We start from the raw sequence: 12,294 nt of genomic DNA, 5'->3' as shown, positions 1-12,294 counted from the left end.
CAACGGAGTGAATCTCTGGTCCTCTGATTTACTTGTATCGTCGGAGACAAGTCTGTATAGTCCCCATTCCACTGACTGAGCATGCACAGTTGTAATGGTCTTAGATGAATGCGCGCAAAAGGAACTATGTCCATTGCCGCTACCATCAAACCTATTACTTCCATGCACTGCGCTATGGAAGGAAGAGGAACGGAATGAAGTATTTGACAAGAGTTTAGAAGTTTTGTTTTTCTGGCCTCTGTCAGAAAAATCCTCATTTCTAAGGAGTCTATTATTGTTCCCAAGAAGGGAACCCTTGTTGACGGAGATAGAGAACTCTTTTCTACGTTCACTTTCCATCCGTGAGATCTGAGAAAGGCCAGGACAATGTCCGTGTGAGCCTTTGCTTGAGGAAGGGACGACGCTTGAATCAGAATGTCGTCCAAGTAAGGTACTACTGCAATGCCCCTTGGTCTTAGCACCGCTAGAAGGGACCCTAGTACCTTTGTGAAAATCCTTGGAGCAGTGGCTAATCCGAACGGAAGTGCCACGAACTGGTAATGCTTGTCCAGGAATGCGAACCTTAGGAACCGATGATGTTCCTTGTGGATAGGAATATGTAGATACGCATCCTTTAAATCCACCGTGGTCATGAATTGACCTTCCTGGATGGAAGGAAGAATTGTGCGAATGGTTTCCATTTTGAACGATGGAACCTTGAGAAACTTGTTTAGGATCTTGAGATCTAAGATTGGTCTGAACGTTCCCTCTTTTTTGTGAACTACGAACAGATTGGAGTAGAACCCCATCCCTTGTTCTCCTAATGGAACAGGATGAATCACTCCCATTTTTAACAGGTCTTCTACACAATGTAAGAATGCCTGTCTTTTTATGTGGTCTGAAGACAACTGAGACCTGTGGAACCTCCCCCTTGGGGGAAGCCCCTTGAATTCCAGAAGATAACCTTGGGAGACTATTTCTAGCGCCCAAGGATCCAGAACATCTCTTGCCCAAGCCTGAGCGAAGAGAGAGAGTCTGCCCCCCACCAGATCCGGTCCCGGATCGGGGGCCAACATCTCATGCTGTCTTGGTAGCAGTGGCAGGTTTCTTGGCCTGCTTTCCCTTGTTCCAGCCTTGCATTGGTCTCCAGGCTGGCTTGGCTTGAGAAGTATTACCCTCTTGCTTAGAGGACGTAGCACTTGGGGCTGGTCCGTTTCTACGAAAGGGACGAAAATTAGGTTTATTTTTGGCCTTGAAAGACCTATCCTGAGGAAGGGCGTGGCCCTTGCCCCCAGTGATATCAGAGATAATCTCTTTCAAGTCAGCGCCAAACAGCGTTTTCCCCTTGAAAGGAATGTTAAGCAATTTGTTCTTGGAAGACGCATCCGCTGACCAAGATTTTAACCAAAGCGCTCTGCGCGCCACAATAGCAAACCCAGAATTTTTCGCCACTAACCTAGCCAATTGCAAAGTGGCGTCTAGGGTGAAAGAATTAGCCAATTTGAGAGCACGGATTCTGTCCATAATCTCCTCATAAGAAGGAGAATTACTAGTGATCGCCTTTTCTAGCTCATCGAACCAGAAACACGCGGCTGTAGTGACAGGGACAATGCATGAAATTGGTTGTAGAAGGTAACCTTGCTGAACAAACATCTTTTTAAGCAAACCTTCTAATTTTTTATCCATAGGATCTTTGAAAGCACAACTATCTTCTATTGGTATAGTGGTGCGTTTGTTTAGAGTAGAAACAATTTTTTAAATATGGGGGGAGGGACGAAAGGTATACCGGGCCTTTCCCATTCTTTATTTACAATGTCCGCCACCCGCTTGGGTATAGGAAAAGCTTCGGGGGGCCCCGGGACCTCTAGGAACTTGTCCATTTTACATAGTTTCTCTGGGATGACCAAATTCTCACAATCATCCAGAGTGGATAACACCTCCTTAAGCAGAGCGCGGAGATGTTCCAACTTAAATTTAAATGTAATCACATCAGGTTCAGCTTGTTGAGAAATTTTCCCTGAATCTGAAATTTCTCCCTCAGACAAAACCTCCCTGGCCCCCTCAGACTGGTGTAGGGGCCCTTCAGAAACAATATCATCAGCGTCCTCATGCTCTTCAGTATTTTCTAAAACAGAGCAGTCGCGCTTTCGCTGATAAGTGGGCATTTTGGCTAAAATGTTTTTGATAGAATTATCCATTACAGCCGTTAATTGTTGCATAGTAAGGAGTATTGGCGCGCTAGATGTACTAGGGGCCTCCTGTGTGGGCAAGACTGGTGTAGACGAAGGAGGGGATGATGCAGTACCATGCTTACTCCCCTCACTTGAGGAATCATCTTGGGCATCATTTTCTCTAAATTTTGTGTCACATAAATCACATCTATTTAAATGAGAAGGAACCTTGGCTTCCCCACATTCAGAACACAGTCTATCTGGCAGTTCAGACATGTTAAACAGGCATAAACGTGATAACAAAGTACAAAAAACGTTTTAAAATAAAACCGTTACTGTCACTTTAAATTTTAAACTGAACACACTTTATTACTGCAATTGCGAAAAAGTATGAAGGAATTGTTCAAAATTCACCAAAATTTCACCACAGTGTCTTAAAGCCTTAAAAGTATTGCACACCAAATTTGGAAGCTTTAACCCTTAAAATAACGGAACCGGAGCCGTTTTTATATTTAACCCCTTTACAGTCCCTGGTATCTGCTTTGCTGAGACCCAACCAAGCCCAAAGGGGAATACGATACCAAATGACGCCTTCAGAAAGTCTTTTCTATGTATCAGAGCTCCTCACACATGCATCTGCATGTCATGCTTCTCAAAAACAAGTGCGCAATACAGGCGCGAAAATGAGACTCTGCCTATGATTAGGGAAAGCCCCTAGAGAATAAGGTGTCCAATACAGTGCCTGACGGTTATTTTACAAAATTCCCAAGATTAAAATAATTCCTCAAGGCTATGGAGTATAAAATATGTTTATATATAAATCGATTTAGCCCAGAAAATGTCTAGTCTTAAAAAGCCCTTGTGAAGCCCTTATTTACTGTCTGTAATAAAAATGGCTTACCGGATCCCAGAGGGAAAATGACAGCTTCCAGCATTACATCGTCTTGTTAGAATGTGTCATACCTCAAGCAGCAAAAGTCTGCTCACTGTTCCCCCAACTGAAGTTAATTCCTCTCAACAGTCCTGTGTGGAACAGCCATCGATTTTAGTAACGGTTGCTAAAATCATTTTCCTCTTACAAACAGAAATCTTCATCTCTTTTCTGTTTCAGAGTAAATAGTACATACCAGCACTATTTTAAAATAACAAACTCTTGATTGAATAATAAAAACTACAGTTAAACACTAAAAAACTCTAAGCCATCTCCGTGGAGATGTTGCCTGTACAACGGCAAAGAGAATGACTGGGGAAGGCGGAGCCTAGGAGGGATCATGTGACCAGCTTTGCTGGGCTCTTTGCCATTTCCTGTTGGGGAAGAGAATATCCCAAAAGTAAGGATGACGCCGTGGACCGGACACACCTATGTTGGAGAAAGACAATGAATATAGGTTAGTGCAAGACCTAAGGGCAATTAATAAAATAGTAATCCCAATTGCCCCAATAGTCCCAGATGTTACAACCTTACTCACAGCCATTCCACATGATGCCTGTATATTTACAGTCATTGATTTAGCTAATGCATTTTTTTCAGTCCGATTGGACCCTGAGACACAGCTACTTATGGCTTTTTATTATGATGGGCGTCAGCTTACCTGGACATGCCTCCCTCAAGGCTATGTGGCCTCACCTGCGGTCTACTCGCTGGTGCTCCAACGTACCTTGCGCTCATGGACTCCCAGCCAAGGTTCCGTCCTCCTTCAGTACGTCGATGACCTACTGTTGTGTAGTCCTAACCAGGAGGCTAATACAGTAGATACAATAAGTCTGTTAAAACACCTTGCTGCTGAAGGTCATAAAATAGCAAAACATAAGCTACAAGTAGGAGTGACAAAAGTGGATTACCTTGGTTTTGTGCTTTCCCAAGGCCACCGGTCCATTAGTCCCAAACGAATCCAAGCGATTCAACAGATCCCAAAGCCAGTTACTAGAAAGGACATGCTCACCTTTCTAGGTATGATTAATTATTGCAGACAATGGATTCCTGAGTGCTCCCATCATGATTCCATTCTAAGGCAAGCCACAAAAGGGGATAGCCCTGAACATATACAATGGACAACAGACATGACTAAATCCTACATAGCTCTGAAGACTAGCATTATTAGTGCCCCTGCTTTAGGACTACCTGATTATTGTAAACCATTTCACTTGTATGCGAGGGACAATTGTAAAACCATGGCTGCTGTCTGTGCCCAAGAGCATGGTGGAGGCAATATGCGTCCCGTAGCTTTCTTTTCCAAAGTAGTTCCAATACCGGTACAAGGGATGCCGGCGTGTCTCCGAGCATTGGCGGCTTGCGCCATGGCTGTAGAGATAGTTGAAACAATCACATTAGGCCATCCAATAGTACTACACACTAGTCACCAAGTTTTACATCTTGTAAAAAATGTCACTACCTAACACATGACTTCTCAAAGACTTTCTGGTTATGAATGTATATTACTGAATAATACAAATCTGACTATTAAATATAGTAGTGTATCCTCAGGGCCAACTCAAATACTTAGTGCCTTACTTACAGGATCACCAGACTTTCCAACAGACCATGATTGTATAGAGGTAATACACCACATTACCACACCAAGACCTGACTTGATGGATAAACCTTTTGACCATGCTGATAATGTGTTTGTTGATGGTTCTTGTTCCCGACCTAGTGATGGTATTTATAAGACAGGCTATGCCGTTGTGCAACTACCAGACATTGTTCTAGATGCAGGCCCCATTCCTTATCCTTCTGCACAAGCTGCAGAATTAATAGCACTTACAAAAGCATGTAAATTGTTTGAAAAGAAATCTGTTAACATTTACACTGACTCTCGCTATGCTTTTGGGGTTGTGCACGATTTTGGTATGATATGGAAACAACATGGTTTTGTTTCAGCAGATGGCAAGACCATCTCTCATACAGACCTGATTAATGACCTTTTAGAGGCCATACAACTCCCAAAGGACATAGCGATCATACATTGCCGTGCACATACATACAAGTCTGACCCTATTTCCTTGGGTAATGCGCTTGCAGATAAAATTGCTAAAGAGGCTGCTTATGTTTCTCATACACCCGGATCCACCATCCGTATGTATGCTGTTTTAGCCCCACCTTCATGTCCTACAGACCATATGCTTCTTGAACTCCAGGGACATGCCACTCCTAGTGACATATCTTTCTGGACTACTAATGGGTTAACTTTAGATGAGAATGGTTTGTTTTCTAAAGAGGGGAAGGTGGGCATACCGGAAAGCAGTGCACCACTCTTTATAGCACAAGCCCATGGTGTTGGACACCTAGGTATAAAACCAACAACTAACTTGTTGAAGCAATCTTTCTACATTAGAGGTATAGGTGATCATTGCAAGGCATATATTAATAGATGTGTATATTGCTTACAGACCAATGCAACCATCCCCAATAAAGCCCAGCATGACCACTTACCCCCACCTACAGCCCCATTCACACATCTACAAATTGATTTTACACATATTCCAAAAACTGGCACTAAACAATTATATCTGCTTGTAATAGTTGACCAATTTTCTAAGTGGCCAGAAGCTTTTGTTACCCAGAGGGAAGATGCAAAAACAGTCGCTAAAATTTTAGCCACTGAAATAATTCCCAGATTTGGTTGTCCGCTTCAGATTAATTCTGATAACGGTCCAGCGTTCATTAGTAAAATCACACATGAGTTAGTAGAATGGTTACAGATTAATTGGAACTTTCACATTCCCTACCATCCTCAAAGCTCAGGGATTGTAGAAAGAATGAATCGCAATATCAAGGAAAAACTTTTAAAGGCAACAGCAGGTACATGGGTTAAATGGCAAAACTATTTACCTGCGATTTTAGCAGAAATCAGAATGACCCCAAATAGGACAACCAGGTTGTCTCCATTTGAGGTCCTAATGGGTAGACCATTCCCGACTCCATGGGTAAAAGGCCCACTTATCATTAAAAATGGTGATTTAGATTGTATTAAGGAACAATATGTAAAACAATTGATTGATAAATTGAATGGCATCTATGGTGATGTGTCTTCCCGTTTACCTCTTCCCTCACAGGAACCAACCCATCCTTTCAAGCCTGGAGATCTGGTCTGCATTCGCCAGCTGAATAAAGCAAAGAAAGGAGGTTTCCCGTTCAGCAAGCCAGTCACTGTGATCGCTGTAACCAGGACTGCCGTACTGACTGACGACAAGGACATCTGGATACACGCTTCACGAGTGAAACTCTGTCCAAAGAGAGGAGAAGCGGGTGACAAGCTATCGGTCACCCCTCACAAAGGAGAAGTGGGTGATAAGGTATCGATCACTCCTCACAAAGACCAGGATGACGATCTCAATCATGGATCCAAGACATTCCTGCAAGATCTTCCTTTTCCTAATGGGGATATTGATCTTTGTGTATATCCCAATAGTATTAATAACGGCATGTTATTACTCACCTGAAGATGCTGAACACTTTACACCTATTTGTGAACTATTTAAAACAAATAATAACTCTAATCTTTTAGTAAGACCAAAAAGGTTTGCACCATTACATAGGACACCCCGTGTAACTGTCAAATGTTATAATTTGTTTGCTTGGTATGGTGATGCTATACATAATTATAGCATAAACCTAGAAGGTAGGGATCCAAAATGGTGTAATATCGAAGAAAAATGTGAAGTATTTATTTTGGAATCTGCATCAAAAAATCTATGTTACAATAACATTTCAAATATATTAACATTAACCCCACACAATGATATACAACAATGTAGCATGCAAGTTATGTCTTATATCAACTATACAAGCTACCTCTTGTCAGATCTTCCCCCCCCCCCCCCGTTTTATGGGAATGCCAAATAAATTTAGTTTCAGAATGAATTCACGTTCAAGTACACATGAACAAGATACAAAAATATTCGGTAACATACAATATTTTCTATCTTTTCTTTATCGTAACAATCTAACAATGCCTAACATAACAACAATACAGGATGGTGGAAATCAAACTACAGTGATTACATGGCCTCAGAATACATATCTTGTATTTATGAGTACACGGTTTAGAAAGGGTAGTTCCTCAGAAAGTGTGCATGGTGGTTTTATACACTTTTGTAATCCACACACAACACCCAGTATTACACAGTTACACACAATACCCCTTCCCCACACTTGTGTAAATACTACAACATTCTCCCATATGGTACACATTTCCCTGAATATTTCTACCCCAGATGTCTCCTTATGTCGCCCGTCACGCAGACCACGTGAGAGGTATGATACTTTGTTAGGAGGAACTGGTGTAACTTTAGGTGTTCTTAATGGTATTGATAGTGAAATTATACGTAACAAAATATCAACTGCTGGTGCAGATATTGGGTCAGCATTACATTTGACAGGTCAATGGGCTCCTACTATATATGAACCTCAACGAAAGGGTTTACAACTTGAATCTAGTATGTATAAATATTTGAATAACATCACAATGGCCGTAGAGAATTTAGTCTCTGATAGTAGTAGTTGGAGCCTTTGTGGTTTACGTTATGTATATATGAGTCAACAACGTTTAGATTTAGAAAACATTCTTATGTTCCCTAAGAGTGATAAACTACGCACCTTGTTAGAATTAGATAACCCCAAGCATAATGTATGGTTGAATATTGACACTTCTAGTGTAAAGTGCGTTGAATGGGAACATAATGGTTATGTTTCAAAACACTATTGTCTAGTATCAATTACTGCCTACACACCTGATGTTGTTAAATTAGCTTGTAAATTTTTTGCTTTACCTCATCCAGTTTTTAATCTCTTACATTCTAATTGGACGTGGTGGAAACCTACATTTATTGGTAAATATATAATCCCTGCTGAAAACACCACCACATCCCTTGAGCATTGTGATAGAACTGATCATGGTTTAGCTTGTAGACATGCCTCCCCAATCTTTGAACCCTGTTTATTAGCATCTGAGATTAATTCTTGTACGTGGCAGATATATCCAGAGTTTTTCTGTCATGCTAGAGACAGCCCCTCAAACTGTGTGTATGTCTACAAGTGTGCCAGTTGACATTCCTATTATTGACAGTCAGCTACCATTTTCTGGCTGTGTGTTTAATGTTAGCTTTTTGACTTGGGATGATAATAGTTACTTTCTGCACCCTGTACTTACTTTTCACGAACATACTTTCTTTGCACCCTATGCCCTACCTATTTCTTCTTATCAGTTACCTGTTTCTACCATCCTTCAATTAATGGAAGGTCAAAAAGAAATGTTCACTCACTTACAAGGACATGCTAAAGCTATCTCTCATGGGGAAATACAAACCCATTTTGTTAAAAACAAATTTTTAACTGTTTCATCAAAAATACAACAAGATTTAAGCCATCATTGGTATGATTTTTTGACAGGATGGTCCCCCACTGGGACAAAAATGGTTAAATTTGCTTTTTATCCTCTGCTCATTATTGTATTTTGTTTACTATTATTAACATTGTTTAACTGTTACATGTCTTGTACTTTACGAAAGAAAATATCAGGTATGATACAAGATGCAGAAAAAGTTCAACTGCAAAATTTAATTAGAGGTAGACCCAGATAGTTTATATTGTAGGAACATTACAGGTTATGTGATCACGATGTGATCAAAGAGGGGAATGATGGGTATATATATATATGTGTATGTGTATATGTATATATATATATATATATATATATATATATATATATATATATATATATATATATATATATATATGTGTGTATATATATATATATATATATATATAATATATATTATGTTAGATGGGTAATTTGAATCTCACATATTAAGCATATTGAGGGTAACTTTAAATCGTGTATCAAATGTTTATAAAGCAGCATTCCACAAGTTTCTTTTTGTATAAGTTGTAACATATGGTTCCAATATATGATCCTCTCTACAAATGGTTATATGGGCATATTCTGTTATGTGCTATAACAACATTCTTATTTCCTGTGGGCCCCTTATGCAGATGTGAAGTTAACTACGTTTTTTATATATTTCCTGTGACCTCATGTATGACGTATACATCACTATAAATTCTTTGTGTGTTCTTCAATAAAGTGGGACTCTTGTGAAAACACTCAGTTGCATGTGTGTGTGATTTCAGTGGTCACCCCAGGGCCCTGAAGAAAACGTGTGCCGCACCCTTATCAGCCAGAGCAGAGCTAAGGAACAAAAGAAGTAACCCTACAATCACATGACACACATATTACATACCCAGTATACATGTAGGTTATAGTAGCCATTTAAATTAAACTGATTATGATCACATGACACACATATTACATACCCAGTATACATGTAGGTTAGGTTATAGTAGCCATTTAAATTAAACTGATTATGATCACATATGTACCGGTTACTGATATTGTGTCTCATTAAATAAAATCAGTTTCCCCTCAGTAATTCCTCTGGTATATAACATATACAATGCTAAGTATCTATTGCTATAAGACAAGGTTTATCCACATGATGTGCACATTAAATATATCTCCTAGATGTCAATCATTTGAGACTGATGTTCTTGTTTAATTTTATAAAGACTCTTTATTCTGTAAATGTAATTATTTCATCCCCTATGTAAATCAAATGTATAACTCCTAACACTGGCATATTAATAAACAACACTGGGGGTGCTTTGGGGGGGAATGGTTGTGTAAACTGGGCAGTATGAGGACAGATCTGTATATTCCTGTGTGGTGTTTGGATTCTATCACATTGTTATGAGAGAAACTGAGGTGCACATATATAGAGGAACAAAGGACAGCAGGAGAGCACTTCCAATCTGGGGCTTTTATAACTGGGATTAGAAAGTAATATTTACAATAGGATCTTTTTTGATGCTTCTATTTAGAGAGTTGGTCCTCTTTGTGATAATTGTAAAAAGGTTTGTACACTGTGTATATAAAGTTTATTTGTGTGTAAATATTTGCTGTTCTGCGATACCTGATTTCAATAAAAACCTTTTTTCCACTTTCTAAACATGTGAAAGGTTTCATCCCCTGTGAATCCTTTCATGAACTTTCAGATCACTCTTTTGTATAAAACTTTTTCCACACTCTGTACATGTGAAAGCCTTTTCCCCTGTGTGAATCCTTTCATGTTTTTTCAGACTACCTTTTTCTGTAAAACTTTTTCCACACTCTGTACATGTGAAAGGCTTTTCCCCTGTGTGAATCATTTCATGAGTTTTCAGTCTTCTCCTTAACCTAAAACTTTTTCCACACTCTGTACATGTGAAAGGCTTTTCCCCTGTGTGAAAGCTTTCATGTTTTTTCAGACTACTCTTTTCTGTAAAACTTTTTCCACACTCTGTACATGTGAAAGGCTTTTCGCCTGTGTGAATCCTTTCATGAGTTTTCAGAGTATCCATTCGTGTAAAACTTTTTCCACACTCTGTACATGTGAAAGGCTTTTCCCCTGTGTGAAACCTTTCATGTTTTTTCAGACTACTCTTTTCTGTAAAACTTTTTCCACACTCTGTACATGTGAAAGGCTTTTCCCCTGTGTGAATCCTTTCATGCTTTTTCAGCTCAGGCTTTTGTGTAAAACTTTTTCCACACTCTGTACATGTGAAAGGCTTTTCCCCTGTGTGACTCCTTTCATGAGTTTTCAGATAATCCATTCGTGTAAAACTTTCTCCACACTCGGTACATGTGAAAGGCCTTTCTCCTGTGTGAATCCTTTCATGTTTTTTCAGCTGACTCTTATCTGTAAAACGTTTTCCACACTCTGTACATTTGAAAGGCTTTTCTCCTGTGTGAATCCTTTCATGACTTTTCAGTTCACCCTTTTTTGTAAAACTTTTTCCACACTCTGTACATGTGAACGGCTTTTCCCCTGTGTGAATTCTTTCATGACTTTTCAGATGACTCTTATCTGTAAAACATTTTCCACACTCTGTACATTTGAAAGGCTTTTCTCCTGTGTGAATCATTTCATGAGTTTTCAGACAATTCATTTGTGTAAAACTTTTTCCACACTCTCTACATGTGAAAGGTTTTTCTCCTGTGTGAATCCTTTCATGAGTTTTGAGACACTGCTTTTGTGTAAATCTTTTTCCACACTCTGTACATGTGAAAGGCTTTTCTCCTGTGTGAATCTTTTCATGAATTTTCAGATTATCCATTCGTGTAAAACATTTGCTGCACTCAGTACATGTGTGTGGTTTCTCACCTGTGTGAATTTTGTAGTGTTTTAGTAGATTAGACTTCCATCTAAAGCTTTTCTCACATTCTGTACATTTGAAAGGTTGCTCCTTTGTATGAATCATTTGGCTAGACTGTAGACTGTTCCCTTCTTTTCTATGTTTTGAAATCTCAGTAAATGTATTTGGTTTATCCTCGGGGATAATAATTTCTCTAGGTAAGTCAGAAATGTTGTCCTCTTGTTTGATGACTAAATTACTATCTGTAAATAATGATTGCTGCCCAGTTCCTGCCAATTCACCATCTCCTTTAAATATCTGCTGTGATATCCCCAATGTTTGTGAATAGTCATTGGTGTCCAAGACTATTGGAGTTTGCGGTATCATTCTGATGCTTTCTGTAGTGAAGGATAGATATGAACTATTGACGTGTTTGTCTACATAAAAAGAAATGGAATGAAGGAAAATAAGACTGTTTATTCTTTATAATATAATCCATCTAAATAAAAAAACTTTTTTTATACTCAAAAATTTCTTCCGTTTTGTATTTTTAAATTTATTTACCTGTAAATCACAAATTAAAAAAGCATAACATAGAATGTAAACATTACTACCTCACAGTAAACTAAATTACTGATTACTGATGAAAAGAAGTTATAGGGCCCTATGAAACAAGGTGAGTGTGGATAAAGTTCTCAGCCAGGGAACAAGTACATCTGTATTCTGGGCAAGAGAGGTTAACATTGCACAAGCTGAAGAAGTGAAGAAAAAAGAGAGACCTCTGTGTGTACCAGTATAGAAACAGGATAATCATACAAGGATCCCCAATCCAGGGTACCCACATTTTCATGGAGCACTCAGACAGTGCTATTAGACACAGGCTGGACATTTGACAGCAACCCAGCTCACTAATCTCCCTGATACAGGAACACTGGGACTCTGGATCAAAAACAGATAAAAACAGGAAACATA

The 12,294-nt window shown here is 39.2% G+C and overlaps 1 protein-coding gene across 1 annotated transcript in view; it reads right to left on the bottom strand.

Moving 5' to 3' along the window:
* Positions 1-11,749, bottom strand: part of LOC128659884 (oocyte zinc finger protein XlCOF6-like) — a 262,081-nt gene extending 250,332 nt beyond the window's left edge. The window contains exon 1 of the mRNA XM_053713468.1: positions 10,224-11,749. Within this exon, the coding sequence (XP_053569443.1) occupies positions 10,224-11,709 (1,486 nt within the window). The 5' untranslated portion in view covers positions 11,710-11,749. The remainder of the gene's footprint in view (positions 1-10,223) is intronic.
* Positions 11,750-12,294: the final 545 nt, after the last annotated feature.

The sequence above is a fragment of the Bombina bombina genome, chromosome 5, assembly GCF_027579735.1.
Source record: "Bombina bombina isolate aBomBom1 chromosome 5, aBomBom1.pri, whole genome shotgun sequence".
Classification (NCBI taxonomy): domain Eukaryota; kingdom Metazoa; phylum Chordata; class Amphibia; order Anura; family Bombinatoridae; genus Bombina; species Bombina bombina.
The sequence above is the reverse complement of the archived record's forward strand: the minus strand, read 5'-3'. Positions and strand labels throughout refer to the sequence as shown.